General features: G+C 45.9%; 1 protein-coding gene across 2 annotated transcripts in view; it reads left to right on the plus strand.

Annotated features, from left to right (window-relative positions):
* The window catches only part of RBKS (ribokinase), a 589,003-nt gene that overhangs the window by 308,000 nt on the left and 256,088 nt on the right, over positions 1–24,915 (plus strand). For both annotated transcript variants that reach the window (XM_069608728.1, XM_069608727.1), the window contains one exon: positions 5,380–5,544. In XM_069608728.1, coding sequence (XP_069464829.1) covers positions 5,380–5,544 — 165 coding nt within the window. The remainder of the gene's footprint in view (positions 1–5,379; positions 5,545–24,915) is intronic.

Below are 24,915 nucleotides of genomic sequence, written 5' to 3' on the forward strand. Positions count from 1 at the left end.
TGCAATTATGGAAGGACCAGGCCAGTGACATGACGTTGATGGGCTTGCAATTATGGAAGGACCCGGCCAGTGGCAGGGCATCGATGCGGTTGCAATTATGGAAGGACCAGGCCAGTGGCAGGATGTCGATGCATTTGCAATTATGGAAGGACCAGGCCAGTGGCAGGATGTTGATGCGGTTACAATTATGGAAGGACTAGGCCAGTGGCAGGACGCTGATGCGGTTGCAGTAGTGTAGGCAGGATGAGGACTGTAGAAATGACATTTGGCTTTAGATAAAGCAAGTGTGTCTGAAGGCAGTGACAAGCTCACACAGACTGTTCTGTAGTGCTGTAGCGCAATGCCTGAAAGGCCAGCTGAACAGGCCAGCGTGGGATGGTTTTGTGGGCCACTTTGGACCAGTTTGATGATTTAGGGCACTGTGAAACTGCTAGTTTTTGACCAGTGTTACTTGTCAATGTCACACCGTGTCCCCGAAAGTGCCACTGCGTAATTCATCATCATCATCATACTTCAGAATTCATCATCACTGATATCGCTACCTGATCCTAACCCTGAGGTGGTATTCTGAGGTGGTATTCTGAAGTTGGATCACATGGGAGGAGATGCCTGTAAGGGGAAAGTGGTAACTCCTGTTTCTTGTGAGGGGTCAGAAATGTGAGGAAAACAACTTTGTGAAGGTTCTTCAACAAATGCCATTTTATTATATTCAAAGGTTGGATAAACTCCTCACTATCCCTACCCTGACGAGGATTTCCCTGCCTAAAATCAACTAAAGGAAACTCTAACAAAGGATATCGGTCCCTCACACTTATACATACATTAAATAAACAAGGAAATACATGGCAATTCAAAACAATAATGATTACGTTTGTAATGTAACCACAATCTCTCTTGATTAACATGGGTGAATTCCCCTTCCCAGAGTTAAGTTGAGTTCCATTTCACAGTTCAAGAAAAGTAAGTAAGGAAATCCTGCTTCACCACCAAGTTCCAACATGGTTCTTTGTAATTTCAACTCTTCAACTGAAAGTTCCAATATTTCACTGATTCAACAAAGAAATAGAAAACTTTTCCTCTTCCTTGAACAATTATACCATTTATCCGTCAATTAAAGGACAGTTTCTCAGTTCATCAAATAGCATCAATAAATGTATTGGTCAGGATGATTTGTCACAACTGATAGGTTCAAAAGAACTGCAACTTCTTCAGTAGCAACAGCTTTACACAATTCTTTCTTCAGCATCTTAACACCATAAATTGACTTTGTCAGTACCACTTTGTAGCACCTTGTAACTCCCACCTGGTTTACTCCCATGCCAGGCCCCCTCCTTCAAGGTTTGCCATATGGGTATACTCTCCTGCCCAAACAGCACTTCACAAGTAATAGTGCGTTTGGGGTTAAAGTCAACAAACAAAAGGTTCACAACAACTTCACAAGGTTAACCAGTCTGCATCCTCAAAACTGTTAACAACTCTTCAGGGGAAACCAGATTAACATTGGTGCTCTTCAATACAAATAATACTTCTCTCCTTCTGAATATCCTTCTCCAGAAGGGCAGCCTTTTGCCACTCTTATTTGCCCACTGCACCAGTAACCAAATACTGACAAGGATAGGGTTTACTCTGTTCCTCCCTTGGCCTTGACAATGTGAGTTTATACCAGCTTTTACCAAATATGGGGCAAAGTATGGGTTACAAGTTTCACACTCTGTAGACTTTTCATTAGCCCCTTTTCATTGCTGGCAATAGGTGATGGAATGTATTTGCCTGACCTTTAGTCTCTCTTGAATTGGGCAATGCTTGTAAGTAATATTTCGTAACAATCTCACCCCATCAGGTTGCTGGGTTTTCTACAGACTGACATTAGTAAAGTTTCAGTCATTTGGTTTTATTACATATTGTTTTTGCTGCTTTTCATGAGTTTGGTATTCAAAATAAATCTGACTACTCTTCGGACTGCTTTCACTCGCACACGAATGCTGCTTTTCAAAGGTTTGAGATTCAAAAATGCTTTCTGAGCAACTTTCATTTATACGCAAGTGTTCCTCACTCGCCAGATGTCTGCTTTGCACATGTGAGTGGGAAGTAGCGCTCCGGGGTCACTGCCAAGCCTTGAACTCATTGGGTAAAATGTGCGCTTGCATTCCTCTCGTCGCCTGCAGGACTTCTGGTGTTGCGGCTCCTCGTGACCAAGCCAACTTCTTGTTTTAGTCTGCCGCCGCCTGTGCCACCTTCCAATAGAGCTCCCTCCGTTCCTGAGCACTTCTGATGCACGCCAACCATCAGGAACAACCTTGAGGCTCTTGGTGCAGGCCAGCCTCTTGAGACAGCCTCCTGGGAAGAAAAGCTTCCTTCCCCCCGCTGCGCAGCCTCTGCAGATTAGCTCACCAGAGGGCATGCTGCCCTCCTGACGGCTTCCCGCTGTGCGATATCTTCCCTTCAGGAATCGAGAGGTACAGACCCTCACAGGACCTGCAGCTGACATCTGCCACACAGAGGTCCTAGCGTCTTCTCTCTCCTCCAGCTTCTGCCTGGGCTGCCAGCTCGAGCCACGCTGCTTATGCTTCTTCACCTTCTCCTTCTGCAACCTAATAACCTGCACCTGAGGAGGCCTTTTAAGCCTCTCTGCCTCTCTCAGGTGTTGGTCATTTGCATTAATGACCTGACTACTTCTGCATAACTGGTCTAAATCCCTTCATCCTTAGGGAGCTTTGGGACTTGAGGTTCCTAATGGTAAAGTTAGGTTTTTGGGTTTGATTTTTACTTTTAAACCTAAATACATTCTTTCTAATATTCTTTAAAGGAACATCACAAGGTTACGTCATCGGATTTGATTGAACAGGGGAAGGTAGTTCTTTTAAACCATTACAATTCATAGATTTTCTCTCACTCTACATTTGGGCATAAGGGAGGGTTTTAGCTTTATCAGTCTCTAGCATCAAAGGAAGATTTGTATTCTTTCCAACGCCTAGTAATGTGTGACTGTTTTCACCCTTATTTATATGTGGATCTTGTGAAACAAAAAGATGGTTATTACAACAAGTCATTAACTACTTTGGCATTGAAGAGACATCCTCCCTAGAGGAAGATAAATACTGCGTCTCATCCCATGGAATTTTCTCATTCCCCTGAGCCTTTTCTCCGACCAGATGATCCTCCCTCAGAACACCATTGCCAAGGTTAGGAGCAGTAAGCGTCTGCTTTTCCCTGGCCACCTGGGAGGTGAATTTATGTATCACACTCCACAAGGAGTGAAGCAATATACTTCTCTTTTTTGTGAAGAAGATCCATTAATTCCTGGGTTTATGATGGTTTGCTGCCATTATTCAAAACAATCTGATTCTAAAACCATGAGAAATACTCTGTTTAAACAAAAACAGTCTTTATCTAGAGATGATAAAACTAGAACATGTGAAACATCTGATGTTTATGATCATTGTAATGTTATTGCAACTGTTCAACCATGTGATGTAAAATCCATTAAAGCATCCTTGGACTCAAAGTCCCAGAAATCCTCAAGTACTGTGACGAGGAAGAGGCGTAAGGAGTGCATGTGGAGGAAATGTGACCTTGAGAACACTGTGCAGTTTGGTTGTCACAAATCTAATCAGCTGCACAGTACCTTTAAATGCCCAAATCACCTGCAGCTGGCAGAACGTGAATGGAGAGAGAAGGCAGGCTGCAGAGCGGGAAGTGTGACCGGTGGCAGGGGAAATCCTACAAAGGACTGTAGGAAGAGAAGCTCGCCAGAAGTCAGCTGGCGGCATTAGGGACCGGAGGAGCGAAGCTACGGGTGAGAGAAAGCAGATGGTGCACAGCAGAGCCGTGTACAGAGACGCAGTCCTGCAAAGCTACATGGTCTTGGCAGCGAAGGCTGGAAAAGCTGACACAGAGACCTACAGGGATTCTGCCAATAAAGGGAAGCTGGCCCCTCGCAAGCACTTTACTCAACTGCTGCATAAAGAACCGGTGAGTCAGCCTTATTCCGAAGGGGGCCAGAGGACATGCGGATATGCTGGAAAGCATAATACAAGTACTTATGACTACCGACATAATAGAACTAAATGGAAAAGGAGAATGTGGTGCAATTCTCTTGACATGAGATGTCAGTTGGGGGGAAACCTGGGTCCAGCATAGCCTAATCCAAAAGACTTTGCCAAGACAACAACAGGGGCAAATGTAGTGTAATTCTTCTGATTTAAGAGGTCAGTTAGGAGAAACCTGGAACAAGCATTGCCAAGAGACAAGAGAGCCTGAAACAGAGGTTGAAAGACAAAGCTTGAACAAACCCTCAGATATTGGATGTCAGTTTGGGGGTAATTGGTACAAGTGGAAGTCAAAAAAGTGTGCTAGTGAAGAAGCACACTTGTGTGATATTTAAAGAGAAAGTGAATGTGCTGAGAAGCCTGATAAGGATATCAGGTGGTGAAACCTTTTTGGACAAGGGTACCTGGCAGGAGAGTTCACCAGGGGATCTAGGTGAGCCAAAAGGGTGATATTCCTGGCAGGAGAGTAAACTAGGATATCAAGAGTTTTCAGTTGATTAGTTTTCTGGCAGGAGAGTGCCCCGGGAAACCCACTTTGAATTGGTATGTTGAAAAGAGACTTGCTTATATAAAGATCTTGTTTCCTTTGAACATTTTGTTAACTAGACCCTTTTTTTTTCCACATTTGAATCCCTGTTCTGAAAAAGACATTTGTTTTGCCATCCTGAAAAGTAGTAATGACTTTCCTTTACCATATTCAAACCAACACTGTGAAAAAGATACGTTGTTTTGCCATTCTGAAAGACTAGAAGAGACTTTCTCTTTTCCAAATCATTCTCATGGAAGGAACATTTGTTTTGTCATCTCGAGGAGAGTATTAGGTAAAAGAGACATTTGGTTTTGACACTGAACATTGTAAATAGTTTGTCTGAAATAATCAAGGGGAAGGGATCCAACCCTTGGATACAAGAATTGTTTCTGTTTAAGTTATATGTTTGAGTTATTGTACTTATGTTTAAGTTGTTGCACTTTTCTATTGAGTTGAACTTTTTAACATTTACCCTGCACATTGTGCTTGTATTTATTGGTGTGAGGGTCAAATTGAGTTTGGACACAAGGACATTCTGCTTTAGTTTCAGTTTCATAGGAATTGACACTCTTGTTAGGGAAGGATGGGCCTTTATCCAAACCGCTTTCTGTTAATAAAATGGCAGATGTTGAGAATGATAGCTTTTTGTGGCCGCCTGTCATTGCTGAATGGTCATATTGCCCACGCCTATTTTTGTCACGTGATAGTGAATGTTAGTTTCAAATTGGCTGTCACGGATTTGGTACATACAGCAGGTGTTTGCTACCCTTTTCAGTAACATTTTGCACTGTTTCATTCCAGGTCAGAATGCCATCGTCATAGTTGCTGGTGCCAACCTGCTTTTGGATTCCAAAGATCTCCAAAGAGCTTTCAGTGCCATTTCCGGTGCCAAAATAATGGTTTGTCAGCTGGAGATAAACCCTGCTGTTTCTCTTGAAGCCTTAAAACTGGCGCACACCAACCAAGGTATTTGATGAAAATGTGTCTACTCATTTGTTTGAAATGGTTTGATTGGTTGCCATGTTTCAAACTGCACTTGGGGAAAAATCTATAGCGGTTCAAAAGGCACAAGCGACCAGTGCATAAACTGCACAAGGTGGCACAAATGAAGTTGTTCCAAATAGGATTTATGCGTTGTTTTGCTCCTGTGGTACAAGATTTCACTAAGGAATACTGCACATGGTGGCAGTACATTTTATGAATTTTATTTTAATGTGCGAGTAATGTGTATTTCATATCGACTGCATGTTTAAAATAAAAAAAGAATCAGAAATTGAAGTGGAACCCATCGTAATTTGCTGCTGCCAGGTGCAATGGTACCCTATGCAATTACCACCATGTTTTCAAAATAACTCTGTAGTCGTAATCCTCCTAGCACATCTGGTTATGTAACCTTCCAGATGTTTTGGATGCCAACTCCCATCAGCCCTTGCCAAGATAGTCGGTGGTGAAGGATCATGTGAGTTGAAGTCCAAAACATGAAAAGAGCCACACAGTGAGGAACCAGTCGCCAAGATGTGGCGTGCTATCTTTTTTTTAAAGAAAACATTTTTTCAGAAGCTTTATTGAATGTAAACAAAAGCAGCAGAATCAAGCGAGTACCAAAAGTAGCATTGGTAATTCCACCAGCCAACTGAGAAGACAAAACTCTAGTACTGCAAGAAAAGGGGCAGGGCGTTGCGGGTTCAGCTCGAGGTGAAGCAGGACGTCAGCGGCCACGCGACTAGGAGATGTGTAAATGGTGCCTTTTCCTTCCAAACAAGTCCCAACAGATGTCTGAAACTGTTAATTTATATATAAACATCCATACTGGTGACCAATACAGTGCGAAAGATGATAATCTGCTGAGCATAGTGTAAATTGGGGCACTTTTTAATGCGCAATAAGTTATCGTATATAATGGGCCAAACTGGTTGGGTGATAATCTCGTCCAGCTTCTCCGATCACCACCCACAGTAATTGTCTGGTTCAACTTCTCCTATCCAATAAACATTTCATATTGGGCTGAGGCTGAGTGGCGCGGGCACACCAATGTGTACAAGGCGGGGGTTTTCCTGCAGTCACCAAAGCCTGTAGGAGGAAACTTGGGGCGTTCTATCACCTTGCTTCCTTATGTAACTGTTTGTACTTAACCTTTCAGTATTCAAAGGGCAACATTTAACCGCACAAAAACACCACCCACACATGTATTTTGTATTTTATTTGTATTTAATTAAGCGCCTTAAACCAAAACGTTGTACATAAGATATGGAACAGTACAATATAAACGTACAAACGATACAATCCAGAAAAGAATCACTCAAGAATGTTGAAGTAGGTAAGATTTCAGGAAACCACGAAACAGAGAATTGACACAGATAGAGCAAAGAGAAAGAGGAAGAGCATTTCAGTGAAGAGGAGCAAAGAGTTCAAAGGAATGAAAACAAGACTATGCACAGGGGGTGGAGGGGACGATCCAAAAGTAGGAATTGAAAAGAAGAGCGAAGAGAACGTGATGGAATATAGAAAGATATTAGAGCAGTAAGATAGCTAAGAGCAAGACCATACAGAGATTTAAAAACAAGACAGAGAAAATTTTATTTAATTTGAGAATGAAAGGGTAGCCAACCAAGTGTTACAGGAGAAGAGGCAATAGAGTCCTACAACGAGAGAAGACACAGAAGACAAATAGAAGAATTGAAAATTGATTTAAGAGGTGCAAGACGAGAGTTAGGGAGTCCAACCAGGGCAGATGAACAGTAGAAAAGTTGAGAGAAAATTAAAGAAGAAATTAGGGGTTTAGATGCTTGAAAGGTAAGAAATGGACAAGCCTTGCGAATATTAAAGAGATGCAATCCGCTTAAAGTTAGGAAATCACTAGAAGAGATGGATTGGATTCTAACGATTGAAAATGTGCGATCCTTAGCCACCACAAACTTCTCACAGCAAGTAGAAAAGAAATTGGGAAGTCTCTCAAGATATTTAGTAAAGTTTCCAGATTGGAAAATTAGAAAGGAATTTCTGAGAATCAGACTAAATGTGCTACCAATTGGAGAGGTATTGGCCAAAAGGGGGCAAGGAGATGGCTCTGTTGTGTTATGTGACTCACGTAAAGATCCGAGAAGGCAATCTTTAAAACATTTGCTGTTAGATTGTGAAGGCACCTGGGTCTGTAGAGTTGTTCTCTTCCTGAGATTTGTGACCAGTGAGGAGGGAATCTTAACTGAAATGTTCTGGGAGAGATTGATCTCCAGACATTAAGCAAGATTGACAACAGCGGTGATACAGGGCCTAGTAAAATCTAAGTATAATCTGATCCTAGAGGTCGCTTCCTTTTGCGAGAATGGGGTCAACTAACCCAGAGGAAGGGGCACATTGGTATATGTGAGTGCCCTTATTGCGTTTAAATTTCATTCATTTTGGGTAGTCACTCATAGTCATGTTGAGTCATGAAACTGTCTGCTACATGATCTGCTCTTTACCTTTTGTCTCAAGTAGACCCTTTGTTCTCCCGCTTTCTGTATCTTCTTCTTTGTTCCTGATTTATCTTAAATATTTTGTGTGCTAAATCTGGTTTCATTGAGAGTGTTATTGTATATAGGTTTAATATTTTTTAAATGATTTAAATGATTTGCTACTGTTCTCTATTTTTTTCTTTTTTCTTATTTAGTACAAATTAGTCTGTGAAATTGTTAGGGAATATACATATTTGTATTGGCTGCTGTTAATTCTTTTTTGTTAAAGATTCCTGTGACCAGATACAAATAAATAAGAAATAGAGATGAAAACGACAGGAAAGGGAAGTTAATGAGATATGATAGGAAAAAGTAAGATTTGTGTCAAAGTAAAGACCAAGATTTATGAGCGATGGGTGAGATGGAGAGCTTAGATGGAGGAAAGGATATAAACGAGGGTGAAAGATGAGGAGAAAGAGTGTTAGCGGGAAAGAACAATACCTAGGTCTTCCCGGCATTGAGGGTGAGATAATGGGAGGATATCAAAGATTTAATTGCAACCAAGCAAGAAGAAAGATTGTGATGAATGTCATACGAGAAAGAGGAGAAGGAAAGAAATAATTGGGTGTCGTCCCCAGAGAAATGGTGAGCTATCCCAAAGGAAGAAATAACAGCCGCAAGATAGATGTATAGAGCGAAAATAGAAAAGGACCCAAAACCGACCCTTCAGGTGCACCATGGGCAAGCGAGAACGACTCAGAGGACTTGCCCGCCCAAGTGACCGGAAATGTTCTATTAGAGAGTTAAGAGAAACCAAGACAGGACCAAACCTGAAAGTCCAAAAGACAAAAGTGAAGCCAAAAGTAGGGAGTGATCAACAGTGTCGAAAGCAGCAGATAGATCAAAAAGAATAAGAAAGAACTAGTTCAGCACCGAGAGAAGAGCAGTTTCTGTAGACTGGGAAGGGCGGAAACCAGATTGAAATTGGGGAAGAATAGAAGAATCAGAAACAAACATGGAAATCTGAGAATAAACAAACCGTTGCAGAAGGTTCGAAAGATTAGGGAGTAAGGAAATAGGACGAAAGTTAGAGACAAGCAAAGAATCAGCAGTGGGTTTCTACAAAATAGGACTAAAAGATGCGTGCTTAAATGATATAGGAAAAGTGGAAGTGGAAAGACAGATATTGAAAAAGGAGACAAGATGGGGGACAAGAAAAGGATAAACCTTGGGAATTAGAGCAGAGGGAATAGGGTCAGTAGGGGAAGCAGTGTGGTGAGCTTTAGCTAATAAAAGGAAAACATCAGAGTTAGACACAGGAGCAAAGTGAGTAATAGAGGCAGAAGCAGTAGGAACTGGAGAGGGCCCTTGGAGTGACTTAGATGCTTCGATGTCCTGACAAAGAGACAGAACTTTTGAGGAAAAGAAGTGAGCAAAATCGGAGGCAGAAAGAGTAGAATTAGCAGAATGATCAATAGTAGGAAGAGAGAGAAGACAAGCAAGAGTTTGAAAAATACACCTAGAGTTAGTAGATAGAGTTTGTAAAAGGTCAGAATAATAAAGACGCTTAGCAGAAAGTAAACAAGTCATCATAAAGAGCATGATAAGAGAAATAAGAGGAGCGATCAGGCGTGGATTTGATCTTTAGCCAACGCCTTTTCGAAGCGACGAAGAAGACAGCGCATAGAACGCAGTTGGGGGAGAGCCAATGTTGAGAAGGTTTACGAGTAGGACAGAAAGGTAATATAGCAAAATACTGCTTGTGATCAACAGTGGCGCAGTGGATGTTCTGACTTGTTTTCCAGTGACGTTATTAGGGGGTCGCTAGGGGTCGCCACTGCAACCCAGGAGGTCTCCCTTGCTACCCCTAAAAAAGGTTTGCAATGTATTTTTTACTTTAATTTTTTTTTTTATGTAAGCTCCTGTGCTGTTGCCATGGCCATGTGGCTCTTTGCTTCTGGAGAGGCTGGCTTTCTTGCTCAAGCCTCTTAAAAAATCATGGGGTTCCAAAAGTGTAGCGGCGACCCTAAATAAGAAAGAATAGAAATAACAAATAATGTGTCTTTCTGGAATTTGCTAGACTCATTAAAGGTTTCTGGCACAGTTCAGGGGGTGAGTCACTGATTTAGTCTGTTTTTAAACACCTCCACTCAGCCTTTCATTCTACTGAAGTCGATAAATGAGTACCAACACAGGTTAGGTGATATTGTATGTATATTTGTTCTATATAAAGCGCTTAAGAGTAAGTGCTATATAATAACACATCATTAGCATTTTGCCTTGGACGTCTGCTTGCACTCAAATTGATTTGGTAATACGGGCCTATACACACTGATATGAACGATATATATGGTGATCCATTCTTGTATGAAATGCATATCACATAATAGTGATATCGTAACCATATTTTTCGTAGTGTACTTAGGAACAATGCTATGTGATGCCACTTCCTGTTTTGTCAAGGGGTGAAAGGTTGTGTTCCATCGCATCCCATGACGTCACTTCGGGTGAGGTCAAATGACATCACTTCGTGTGATGTCACCAGAGGTCAAGGGTCGTTTGATGTGACTTCAGCTACCCCTGGCATTTTGGTGAAATGACGTCCCTGCTTTTTTCTTTTAAGATATGCATTCTCCATGTTGAAATTTTCTGTAAGCAGCAAAACATTCTCCTGCATACCCGTGATTGCTACCTTCCAGCCTGTGATCTATGAGGTGGGGCAACGACAAGCCGTGGGAACTCTGGCCCGTGGGAACTCTGGCAGAGGTTTCAGAAGTTAGTAGCCGTGAGAAGGAGCATAGACTCACTGCTTGGCATAGATTCAGGGTACAATACTCAATAAGTGGTCCACACCCGTATCAAAACCGAGCCAGGAACTGAGGGCAAGGCAGGGAGAAGGACCTGGAAGTGGCCACATCAGGAAATCCAAACACTCTCCTAGCAATGCTCTCTTTCAAGATCAAGAGGGGGCTTCCTGAGAATCCCTCCTCCCCACAGAAATGGTTTAAATAACGTCTGTTTAATTCTCAAACACGGGGGTGTGGGCGGTATACTAGTGGCATAAAGGAAGCCCTGGAGTAGTGTGATTTGTACTGCATGAACCTTATCCCACATAGTCGAGTTGACACCCCCAACATCTCCAGTCAGCAATGCACCTTCACAGACCAATTGCATATTTGTTCTCAATAATGGTACCCCTTCTGACCTATTAATTTTAAAGTTGGGGAGCTCAAGGAAAACAGTCAGTAGGTCAGGTATGTGTTTAGTCAAGAACTTGGGGTGACCATCAGGAACAAGACTCCATCTGTGTACAGGAGGACACTGGGACATGTATAATGGAAGGAGAAGGCCTCAGTTTCAGGCTTGGCGTGCAGGTCTATAGCTTATAGCTCCTCCTCTGCTACGTTCAACCGGTAAGGTGAAAGGGGGCAATCTGGCCTTCTGTAGCGGCCAGTGGGAAAGCTATCAGATATCACCCCATTCATCGATATGCAGCTGAGGGGAAATGTTACAGAATCCTCCGAGAATACTGCAGGACAAAAAGAATCCAAATAGAGGACCCAGAAGGGTCGAGCAGCGCAAGCCAGTGGGATGACAAACTCCAGGGAGCACAGGCTTAAGATCCGTCCTGAGCGAGCCACAGGAGTTAACAGGAGGAGAGGAGTGGGGGAGGAGCCAGGAGGAAGAGGCGAGCAGGTAGTGGACCCAAATCGGTTGAGCGAGGAAAAGGGCAGCAGCGGGTAAGAGGAAAGGCTAACAAAGAAGATCAGAGCAACGGGAAAACGGAGAGCAAGGAATCCTGGTCCAGCATAAGATTCCAGTTGAGACATGTAATGCAGCTTGTATTCGGGGTTTACATCACCACTGTACATCTCATGATAGGCGCTGCGCCAGCTTAAACTGTGACACAATGCCTGAACAGGAACTGTCCAGAACCCAATCCGCACACTCCTGTTGTGAACCTCAATTGGTTCTACTAGCACCTTAATAACTTGTCACAACATATATTTGTATATAAAGAAACAGAAATTTTATTTCTCAACATTTCAAAACAATTCATAACCAAAAAGGATACATAATTAAAACGTTTTGGAAGAACAACTCTCTATTTGCTAAACCAAAATTATTCTCAGTTTATCGTAACTTCCCAGGCGGATGATGCACCTCCTCCGCACTGTCCGCTTTTTCTAATATCTTCCTGCTTGTTGAACAGAGACATAAGAACATGTCTCCTAAGTCACAAAAGCTGGTAATTAAGGAATATAAGAATCTGCTTTCATCCTGGACTCTCTATCTACATCGCTAAGGTCTAACAAAGAAGCGCTACTCAGTGCACAGGGAAAAATAATATATAGTAAGCCCAGAAGCTCCATGCGTTTATAAAACTAAGAAACAGGGGGGGGGAATGTGGTGTGTCGGGGATGTGAATGACCGCAGACCAGATAAATTACATGCAAATAAGCTACCGAAAAAATGAATTAGTAAAGACGGAATCAAAAGGAAAAACAAATCAAGAATGTCAGAATAAACTCTTACAGATAATCATGTTTCCTAAATAAAAAACAAAGCGTCTCTTCCCATGTGGCTCTCTCCCCCAAGGGTCTAGCACTGCTGACCCTTGGGGGAGAGAGTTAGATGTTAGATCATGCTATTAGATATAAAAATTCAGGTCGAATTCCATAGTCATCCCTCTCAGACTGGCTTTCCTCATTTCATAATAGCCCTGTTGCCTGCAGCTAGTGTGCAATATCGGCTCTTGTGCTCCCTCAGCCCTTCTTACGCCCCTTTGCTTTGCTCGGGTCCATAAGTTGGGCTTTCAGGCTCATAAGAGCCTGCATTGCCCACGGCTGCCTTAGATTCCTACCCCCAGCTGGCAAGCTCTTTCCTTCCCAGTTGCTTATGGCTTAAAACTGAGTTTTCCTGTGGGCCCCAGAAGGACTTGGGCAAGGTCTGTGCCCGGCAAGACCCAATACAGAATCCCCTCTCTCAGCTTTCTATGTTTTCTCTCTGTCCTCAAGCCTGGGTATCTCCAATGTGAACAATGCAAGCCAACTAGAAACAAATATCGGAAGTCGGAAGCGGCTGCGTTAGGCAGTGCAGGTTGATTTCCGCACATCGCATAGAGTCCTTTTCTCTAGTCCCCAGAGCAGGAAGCAGGGAGAGTTGCGGGATTTTCGGCGTCTTTCTGCACGGCGTGTGTCCTCAGCACGCTACCCGGCCATCCTTGCAAGGAGTGCAGGGTTGATTTCGGGCGGCGGTAGTGTACTTGGAGCCCAGCAAGTCGTCCTGCGCAAAGTCCTGGAAGACTTAGCAACTTAGACGGCCCAGAATTCCAAACTACGGCTCCTCTTCCATCGGATTATCGCATCCTAGCTGACAGCCTAGGCGGCCCCCGTGGCTCAGGTGTCGCCGGCAGCACTTTACATATTTGCTGCTCAGCGTGGATGCTGGCCCCCTTTTGCTGGGCCCTCTTCGCCACGTGAGTAAAACATTTCTTCAGCCCCACTTTTGGTTGCTGAGTTGACCCTGGGGGCTACTCCCAGGCAAGCGTATTGGTCTGCATTCCCAGATTCATAATTGCTTTTCTGTTTATCTCAAGCAGCGGCTATGCCAGTCACTAGACTGCAATCTATGGCCCTCATTACGACCCTGGCGGAGAGGGGTTTACGCCAGCGTAATGCATGGCGTACCTCTCCGCCAGACTACGACATTCCGTAGCGCCATGGTGATTTTTACGCCTGCTTTTTGCAGGCGGAAAAATCCATGGCGCTACGGGACTTGTTGTTAATTACGCCACCGTAATTTACGGTGGCGTAATTAACGCCTTCCCCACTCCCATTATACCCTATGGGGCAAAAATGGGAATGGGGAAGGGTAAATGGGGATTGGGGACTTACCGCCCCGCCAACCTCGGAATGGGGCGGTAAGTCAGCCAACCCCCATGGCGGTGTTGGCAGCTCTGCGCCATGGTCCATGGTGCAAATTGCACCATGGACCTCCGCCAGGGTCGTAATGAGGGCCTATGTCATTTATAGACATGCATACTGTCCGCTCGTTAGAGGCGGAATTGTGCTCTACCCTGCAGCCGTCTATTAATCAGATAAATGCGGGGGAGGGCGTAGGTTATTCGCCATATCCCTCCCTCTTACCCACAATGGACCATCGAATGAGAAGCAAATGTCTCTCTGAGGTGTTAGCCTAAAGTGCCAGGAGACGTCAGAGGCTCCAAAAGGAACAGAGTCTCCTCTTGGAGCTGTTATGTAATAATCAGCTTAATAGTACCATTAACACCAGTGCTAGTGCTATACCTTCGCTATCTTGTGCCTTCCTGAACTACCACACCCTTCCAAAGCGCCTTCTATTTTGGTGTCGTTGAGCGAACAAATAAGCATTATGATTCCAGGGAGCCCCAGTTGTGGGACATTTACTTCAACTGTTCCCCCTACCCGGTCAGATTATAAGGACCAGTTATTTCAAGACCTTGGGGCATTCCACAACATGGAGGATTTCTTCTCCTGGGTCAAGATAATTGGGAGGGAGATAGTTGAGTTCCCACGGCCCATCTCACTAACTGAGAAGGATATCAGGACAAAAAAGCCTTTCGGCCATACAGAACACCATCAAGGAACACAAACGGATCCTGCTGTGGTTACGCATTTGACATTGCCTGCACAGAAGGGAGTACCTGCCACTATCATCCCTGGCCCTAAAGCCCCACTAAAGGGAGTCTCTTGGCTATCAGACCGGTGGAACCATTGACTAATATACCCCCTAAGGATTTGCGGCTGAAAAAATGTGAAATGGCAAAAATTAGCGACTCCACTTTGAGCAGCTTTGTTCTTGATTTAGAAACTTTATAATAACTAATGTAGCAAAATCAACTCATCACGAAACAAGGGAGTCCTTAAAGAATAAAATCCAAGCTTGGCTTAATATAAAAGTGGTTCCCAATTGTGTCAGACCAGCTGACTTTAGGGTTCTACGACGAATTCATATTAATGATTGGTGTAGTGAACATAACACTGATTGTATTTTGGTGGGATGCGGATCAAGTAGTTTACCTTTGTTTTTACAGTCTCCATAATCTGAACCACCCACTATTAACATCAAAGATGAACATTGTTTTGAACTGATAGCTCAAATACTGCCATTTTTTATTGGTTATCCTCACCAATGGTGTAATTATTTGCTTGGATAGTTATAGCGCCATTTCTATGTTATTTGTTATTCATGTTTTCATGTATTGTTGTGTCTTGTTGCGCCATCATGCCTCCGGGTCTATTGTGCGCGGTATAAATTAAATTTAAAAAAAGAAAAAAAATTACTCCTTCCCACCTCCTCTTGATATTTGTCTGTCTTCCTCTTCTTGTGTCTTCTCATCTTGCTTCTCTCTTTATCTCCTCCTCCCTTTATAACCTTTTCTTCTCTATCCATCCTGTCCCTTGCTTCTCTCTTCTCCATCACTCATGCTCTCTGCTCTCCTCCTCTCCCCTCTCACTATATCCCTCACCCCTGGGGAACACTGCCTTTCTTCCCTCACTGCTTGTCTGATTCTGGCCTATTTTATAGAGTGATGTCAGTGCAATTGGCATTTCTTTGCTCCCTGATTGGTGGTGGCCCCCTATCCCTCCTAAGGACTTGTAGGATTGGTGGCCTGATGCTACCCTCACCCCCTTTCCCAGTGCGTCTCTTAATCTTGTATGTTTCCTAGATATGCCTTTATCATGTTAGCCTAATGTCTATTATGGTTTGTTGCTTCACCGGGGGAGATATAAAAACAATGTGAAAAAAAAACTCCATCTTGAGATCAGGCGGAATTGTCATGGTGTCTTCCTGGTCCTTCCATGGTTGTCCTCTGTGTACCCGGACCTGCCTTCCTCCTACTCTGTTCTTTGCCTGCGATTCAAGTCTCACGGATACGCATCCTGTCTGTCCTAACACTTTTATTTGCAGCCCAGTGAGGGACTGAGTGGCCCCACGGTAGGGTGACCAGATTTTCAAAACAAAAAACCGGGACGGCCAACAACATAAAAGAGGAACTACCCCATCGCAGCCCACCAATTACCGCCCCTCCCCCAACACACCCCCACAACCACCACCCAATCACATTTCCAGCACTTCTCCTTTCTATAAACTGTATATAATCTCATTTGTGCAGTTTTGTCTGTGAATCGTTGCATGCTAATTCAAGACTAGCGTTAGCTCTAATTGATATTACATCGCCTGCTGGACAACCATTTGCAAGCCAGTCTCTGCGGCACAGTCAGTAAGTGTTCTGACTTGTTCCTGAGAGGTTTGGGTTTCGAGCCAAACCTCCAACTTCAAAATGCTGAAAGTGTTGTGAAAAGTAATTACGGTTTTTATTACCATAGCCCCCCAAACATGCAAACCCCGGACGGGGTTTCAAAAATGAAAAAATTCCCGGGACCCCGGGACAGAGGGTGATTTCCCCGGACTGTCCCGGGAAAACCCGGATGTCTGGTCACCCTACCCCACGGACTACTTCATGAACTGTGCGTTCTCAGTTTATATCTTGGTAACAGGGCCGCTCTTTGTCCTGGTCCTAAGGCTGCCATTTGGGCGCATGAGTTCCAATTTCTAAGTCTCACATGCAGGGTGCTAGGAGCATGCAGTGACTTGGCTGGTGCGGGAGAGAGATTCCAGGGGGTTAGTGCGTAGCAGGCAGGTTCCCTAAACCCACCAGATGGGACATCCTCCCAGATGGTGAATGGATATTTAGTGGGATGAGCCGATGCGTGTGACTGATGAATAGAAGAGCAGTGTAATGCAGAGCAAGCTGTGCTGATCACCGGTCATGGACCATGCTATCCTTTTCCTCTGTCATTTCATGTCGAGTCCAAGGGAACACTGTAGTGATCTGTAGGCCAGCTGATCCAAATGGCAGTCTTTTATAGGATGTTCCTCATATAATGCTTTTGGAAGTCAGTGAATGGAGGGCTCTCCTCTCATGAGGTGATGGATAAAGGATATGGGTGGGAGGACTAAGGGAGCCCTTCTTAAATTGGCAATCAGTTATGAGCTGGTCATCCCTGTGTACACAGTTTTTATCCGATTTCCCCCCCCCCCTCCCTCCTTTCCCCCCACTGCCAGTGGCTGCTGTCCAGTATGCTTAAGGGGTTTTAGGAATTATCTCTGTTGCTGTTCTTCTCCTGTTACTGCCCAGTCACAAAGACAACCCCATGGAAGTGCCCATCCACCTCTGAGTATTCGAAGGTGAAGAAGCTAGGGCAAAAGCAGGGGCAGTAGCTTCTGTACACATGGACACAGTTCCTTGGCTAATAATCAGTGGGGTGGGAGCAGCGGTGTCGCTAGGGGGAGTGGCTGGTGGGGGGGGGGGCTTCAGCCCCGGTCTTTTGGTTGTAGCTTTGGATAGAAGCTCAGGGGCTACAACCAAAAGGCTAGCTAGCTCCGAGTCCCGACAGTCCTGACATTAGCGCAGCCCCCGATCTTATACAGACCTAGCAAGACCCCTTGGTGGGAGGATGCATAATATCCCTAGTCCTCACTAGCTAGTTCCTTCGCTATGTACACCTAACACTCACAACCCACCTGCCAAACTTTACAAGTTGTGTGTGGGCGAGTATAGATGGTTGTTAAATAATTCTCAAGGGTGGGGGGCAGAAGTCATTTTTTACCTTTTGCACACACAGTTGTATATGCTTGCTATGAAATGCTTGATACATACTGTACACAGACCCGACTGCACAGATAGCGAACTCGCCCGACCCTCACCTTAATTTTAATTGTTCATGATCTTAATGTCATACATGTTTAATTTTCTTCTAAATGGTTATGAAGACCAGACCCAGCATGCATAATTTCATAATGAGCTTCTGCAGCTGGGTCTCAATGGTGCGTCTGCCTCCGCTGCAGAACAATTGTCTGAGCGGAGCGTAGTCTGGAGCTAGGATCCATTTCTGGCGCGTGTTGGAAGACAGACGTACATGTAATGTGTTTCTGTGATCTCACTGGGGTCCATGAACACTTTGATGTGTTTACGTCTTCCTAGAGACGTACAGGAATCAGTAGAAAAGGCTTGGAGGTGTTTGCAAAAGAAAAAGGAGGCGTTCCCTAATTTCTAAACCATGAAAAAGCAAATTTAATGTCATCGGAGCATGTTTTCATTACTTTTAGAGAATGCAACCTCTAACCACCAATGGGAGCCTGCGTTCCATGCATCACCTTTTTTTTCTTGCTCTTTCCAGCTCTCTAGCCAATCAGAACGCTTAGAATGGAGGCTCTAACCTCATGTAAAGGTTTAATTCCAAGCATGCCTTTGTGAGATGTGGAGAAGCTCGGTCAAAGAGTTAGAGCCCTTGTCATTGGGCTGCATTGTGTGGTAGGTGAACTCCGCCCTTGTTCGAAGTCCTCGCCTCAGGCTTGGGACCACTAACTTGGGACGCAGTCAACTACCACACGCAAATGCTTTAGAAGAGGATACTCGGCTGTGCAGTGATTAGAATTTACACATTTATGTTGAGTAGGATGCAAAAGAGTTACAGGCAAACTCAAATTGTGTTTGTACTAATTTATGTAGGATTTGTGTGATAAAAAGCACAGTCTCTTCCGTAAATCATTGTTGATCAAGATGTACTTCTAAATTCTTTGTGAGCAAAACACAAACACCAGCATGTAATCTGTCCTCATGAAAAGCAGTCAAAGTGGAATCATTAATGATACAAGGTTGGCAGTCGGGACAATGTGGTTAGCTGCTGATGCAAATTAGTCATTTTGGTACTGAATTATTTAATTTTTGTTCCAAGTTGTAGCTTCATTTTCAGTAAATGTCTCCGACTATGAAATAGTAATATAAGCAGTTACAAGTATATTAATACGATTATATTATAGTATAGAACAGTGAAAAAAGTAAACAAACAAAGGTTTGGAGACCTAGATTCAAACCACGCTAAAACAAGGATTGGTGGATCTTAACACATTATGGATGCTACTCACAGAAAACAGTCCGCATGTGGATAAGATACCAAGCATGACACACCATGCAGGTGGAGCTAATAGCCAGTTTGCTACAGATGAGTAAATCCACACAAAAGAGATGAAGGTGGCCAAAACATAGCAGATCCCATCACAGTAAGGGTGCCACCCATGGAAAAGTAAACAAATGGATAATGCTCCAATCTTGATAGGTGGAACTAACAGAACATGGTAGGTTGAACACCCAAAGGAATGTCTGTGAGTGTACCTTCATTTAAACCACATCAAAGGAATGGTTTAAAGCTTAGCATGAACATGTTGCATGAGAGTGTGTACAAATGCCTGCACTGAACCACAGGAACACTAGCGGTTGAAGCCAAAGGTGAACATAGTTGACAACATGATGCGTTCCAAACTGTATGTGCTTATACAGGCCGTTTTGGGGCGTGGCCTGGAGCTCATGGCGAGTGGAAGCTGAGTCGCCGTGCTCCGGCCGAGATGCCGTATCTTGATCCTTTTACCTGCCTGAAATCGCACCTGAGACGGAAAGAACCGGTTCCGAGGGAAGGGAACCAACCCCAGACACGATACTGTGGGCTTCTCCTGGATCTGGACCTCCAAGCCCACGGATTCTTCCCGATAAAGGTCCCCTCTGTTGGCGGGACCTAAGATGGCGGCCATCTTTTAAAGCTGATGCCGGAGGAAAACGCTAGCCGCCTTCGCAGCGAAGCCGATCCATAAGCTGCTGCCACGACTGAAACAAGGGAGAGGAGCCTCCCCCTCCACCCGGGTTCGAACCTCTGCTGTGATAGCTACCGACTGGGGAGCCAACCGGGAGCTCCCGGCCGGGGAGACCGGACCCGGCCCTGGACTACGGCACCGTGAGTGGCTACGCTGACCCCCCGGTGCGGGGAGCCCCGCCATCGACAGCAGAAGAAGGTGGAGGTGAGGAGAGCACTGGGTGAGGGCATAAACCATTCGAACATATGCCGTTGTATATCCCTCTGAGAACTTGAACACTGACCCCAGCCCACACACCGAAATCACTGGGCTGGTGAGGGCATTGCTGAGGAAACGACGCCCACCACCATTTACCCCCCACACGACCGCTTGGCGTCTCCGACCACCCCACACCATGGCGGCCAGGAACAAGACGAAGACAAGCACCATGGATACGTATGTGTCCGCTAAAGCGAAAACTCCTCCGCAGCCATGCACTTCCACTCCCGAACCTCCCCGAGCAAAACCGGCGGACTCTCCCGAAAATCAAGCCCAGGTACTGGAGGCAATTGCATCACTGCGCGCATTTATAGATTCCAGAATCGGAGAGTTCAAATCCGAGCTACAACTCATGCGCCAGGATGCCCGCAATCTAACAGAAAGAGTAACCACCGCCGAAACAACCATAAAAGAGACGTCAGGAGACACAGCGGAGCTGAAAGCTAAGGTACTGGACCTGGAATGGAAGGTGTTCACACTCGAGGCCAGGGCTGAGGAGGCCGAGGGCCGGGCCAGACGCGCCAACATCAGAATACTGGGGGTACCGGAGGGAAGTGAGGGCCCGAATCCGACGGCCTATATAGAATCCCTGATACAACAGGAGGTGGGCGCTGGAAGCATAACGCAAGGATTCTCGATCGAAAGGGTGCACAGATCACTTCAGAAGAGACCCCGCCGGGCTCACACCCTCGCCCTATAATCGCTAAAGTACTTAACTTCCAGGATAGAGAGACCATCCTCCGGCACTCCAGAGAGGAGGGCCCCATTGAACGCGGGAGCTCGAAGATCACGATCTAAACCGACTACACCCCGAAAGTCCAACGGGAGAGGAACTAATTTGTGCCGTTTAAAGCCCGACTCAGGCAACTGAACCTGAAGTATATGTTGTTATACCCCTCCAGACTGAAAGTGATTCACAAGGGGAGGGCGATCTTCTTGGAATCCCCGGCAGCTGCAAACATGTGGCTGGAAGACAACAATCTAGCCGCGGACAAGGACCCTCAGCCCACGGAGAATTGAAGAATCTCCTGCGCCTGAGGCATGGACGAAGCCATGACTCACAAAGCCAACTCGGACGCAAGGCAAATGATCTAAGAGAAAGTAAAATCACCCAACAGTTAGCAACGAAGATGCGGCCCTCGCTCGGCCCACGCCAAGCACAGAGCCCTACCCCCACGAACAGCACAGGACAGGCCAGTTGCCTGACCGACCCCTCGTGCCCGACACCCGGATGGGTCCTGACGGTACGAGAGCGCCTGAGCACCAGCAGGACCTTGTCGTTGCTGGGCGCACCAGTTACAGTTTTGTTAATTGTTTTGTTCACACCACAGTCCTCAAATTATTAGCGGAGCGGAAACATGGGACCGGAGGCCCTTAGGGGCCGAGGAAGAGAAAACACCAGAACCCAGAGGGAGAGCCTCACCACTTGGAGAAGGGCCGCCCCGTGAAAACGGGGGCGACCGGAATGATGAAACCAAGACACAAACCCAATGGCACTCCAACTTAAGGTGATGACGTGGAATGTGAGGGGCATGGGCACATACCTGAGAAGGAATCGGATCCACTCCTACCTGCGCAGGAAAAAGGTGTCGATAGCGATGCTTCAAGAAACTCACCTCACGGAAGAAACCACGGCCAAATTGTCCGAAAGATGGGGAGGGATCAGGAAAGGGGCGCCATACTCCAAATTCGCCAGAGGACTGTTTACGTGGGTGAGCCCGACTGTGCCTTTCCAGCTACTGGGCTATGAAGCCGACAAAGAGGGCAGATACCTAATAATATGGGGTACCATTGAATCCACGCCAGTCTGCCTGGTGAACTCATACTTTCCGCAACACGGAATACCCTCACACCTCGAAATGCTCAGTGCCAAAATGATTCTTCGCAGAGAGAGTTCCTTCATATGGGGTGGCGACTTCAACTGCATCAGGAACGGAGCTGTGGACAGATCAGACCCCCCCCCCGTCATTCAAATAACCCTGCATCTAACGCGCTAAACACTGCAATAGAACAGCTCGACCTAGTAGACATCTGGAGGGAACAACATCGCACCGAGAGGTGCTATTCTTATTACTCGGCCCCGCACAAGGTCCACACGAGAATAGACTATCTGTTCATAGATCGTGAGCTGGCTCAACAAGTGGACGACACATTGTACCTAGGCAGAACCATATCCGATCACTCACCGCTGACCATGCAATGGGCTCCTAGAGGACCCAGACCGTCAATCCCGCTATGGAGAATGCCACCCGCAGCACTCACAGACCACGCATTTAAGGAGGAACTTGGTACCAAACTTGAGGAATACCTACACATTAATACAGGCTCAGTGTCAAGCTGGAGCACACTATGGGAGGCCATGAAGGTTGTAACATGGGGAGAAGTTATATCAGGTGCTGGTGGCATCTGTAAGCACCTGAAGCTGGAACTGGAGGAACTGGAGAACAAGATCACACACCTGGAATCTGAAATCGACATCATGCCGGATGCTGAAACAGAACTGAAGGGCACCCGGGAGGAGTGCCTTTTGGCCTGGAATAGACTGTCCAAATTCGACTACACGACCTACATAGCCAGGGCACACAAAGAACCAGATAAACCTGGTAGAATGTTGGCCTGGCTGTGCAAACGCGAGTTCCCAAGACACCTCCCAACCGAAATAACCCACAGGACGCAACAAGACATTAACTCAGCATTTGCGGCCTTCTACTCCAGATTGTACGCCCACGACACCAAAATACCAGTGGAGGACATAAAGGCCACACTGGCTGAGATTGAGCTCCCAAGACTGACGGAGGCCCAAAGAGAGCTACTGGACGCGGAAATCACTCCAGAGGACGTGACGGAGGCGATTAAATCGCTATCCACCTGCAAGACCCCCGGGAGCGACGGGCTTCCACCAGAATTCTACAAAGCGTATGAAGCGACCCTTGCCCCAACACTCCACAAGGTGTATATGGAGGCATACGAAAACGGAAACCTACCCAACTCCATGAAAGAGACTATTATCATCCCTATACTCAAACCCAACAAACCTGTCGACAACTGTGAATCATACCGCCCAATCGCCATGCTAAACTATGACTGCAAGATCCTGACCACAATCCTGGCTAAGAGGCTGGCGAGGGTGATAGGAACCCTGATTCATGGGGACCAGAATGGTTTTGTACCAGGACGCAACACCACCGCGAACCTGAGGAGGCTCCAACACATCATGGCAGAGACCTATGATCGAGACGAGGACCTAGCACTGCTATCCTTGGATGCTATAAAAGCCTTCGATTCCATCTACTGGGAGTGGCTGATCGAAGTGCTAAGGGAATTCGGCTTTGGTGAGAGCTTTGTAAAGTGGGTCGAGGTATTGTACAACACACCGACAGCGAGAGTGAAGACTGGCGGGACGGTGTCCAAAGCCTGGCTGATACAGCGGGGCACGCGGCAGGGATGCCCGTTGTCCCCGATACTATACATACTGGGCCTGGAGCCAGTGGGTGCCTATTTCAGGAAACAACACTTCGACGCGGGCATTGGGCTGGGCAGGGATCACGCCATAATATCCATGTATGCGGATGACGTCCTCCTGTATCTGAATAACCCTCAGCTCAATGCACAAGTCGCGTTGGACATCCTCGACAACTATGCTCGATACTCTGGGATAACATTTAGCAAACTAAAGTCGTGTTCGTTCCCACTGGCCAGACTCAAGGGTCTGGATAAGTCCGACCTTCCAGACGTCGGGATACAATGGCAACCAGAGCAGTTTAAGTACCTGGGAATCGAAATGTGTCATACCCCTGCGCTCATGCACGAACACAACACAGAAAAAGCAGTAAGAGCCCTCCGCAAATCTATGAACTTTTGGTCGAAGCTACCACTGGCAGTAATGGGCAGAGCGACAATAGTCAAGATGATAGTTCTCCCCCGTTTCCTATATCACTTCACGAACGTATGCTTCTACATCAGACCTCCCTTCTTCAAAAAAACTAGACTCTCTAATCAAGGACTTCATATGGGGGTCGTCCAGACACAAGCTCTCTCTGCCTACACTCACGCTCCCGTACAAAGAAGGAGGGATACAACTACCCGATCTGCAAAGGTACTACCTAGCTGCGCAGCTCAGCCACGCGACGAAATGGCTCTCTGATGACCTGTCGGCTGAAGTGGGGCTCCTGCGACATCCGACCTCCAAGCTATTCCCTAAAGAAATGCTTTGGAACCCGATGAAACAAACTTCTGAAGTTCCCATGATTGTTACCCTGGGCAGGCAGATATGGGCCAGAATTGGCTTCCTTCGACAACTGAAACATCCCTACAATCCCAATACCCCCATCCTGGCGGATGTATGCAAAACTCAGGCAGACTTAGCGACAGCCAGGAAATGGGAGAGAGCCGGAATCTACACATGGGGAGACCTGTTTGAAGACGGCATGTTCAGAGAACTCGAATCGCTGCAAGCTAATGAAGACATCTCGAACACCCAATTCCTGTGGTACCACCGCCTCAAGCGGACAGCCAGGGCACAGTGGCCTGTCTGGCCAGAGGAACCCCCACCGGACCCCCTCCTTCAGGAGATGTACGATTTAGCGGACGGTTGGAAGCCGGTCTCCTGCTTATACATCAAACTAAATGATAGACCCAACCCAAAAAGCGCGTCCCTGAGACAAAAATGGGAAACCGAATTAGGGACCACACTAACTGACAGTGAATGGGAGCGAATACTACTATACCCCAAAGAGGTGTCGAGGAACATTAGATTCAAACAAGTCCAATTGAATGTGCTGTACAGAACTTACATGACCCCATTAAGAGTTGCTACCTTTAACAAACAAGCACCGCCGAACTGCCCCTGGTGCGGAAATGATCAAGCGGACATGATCCACATGTTCTGGACCTGCACCAAAACGGCTAAATTCTGGTCCATGGTGGAAAGCACCTGCACCAAAGCGGGACT

Source organism: Ambystoma mexicanum, chromosome 4q (genome assembly GCF_040938575.1).
Source record: "Ambystoma mexicanum isolate Mex_15411 chromosome 4q, UKY_AmexF1_1, whole genome shotgun sequence".
In the NCBI taxonomy this organism is placed as follows: Eukaryota; Metazoa; Chordata; class Amphibia; order Caudata; family Ambystomatidae; genus Ambystoma; species Ambystoma mexicanum.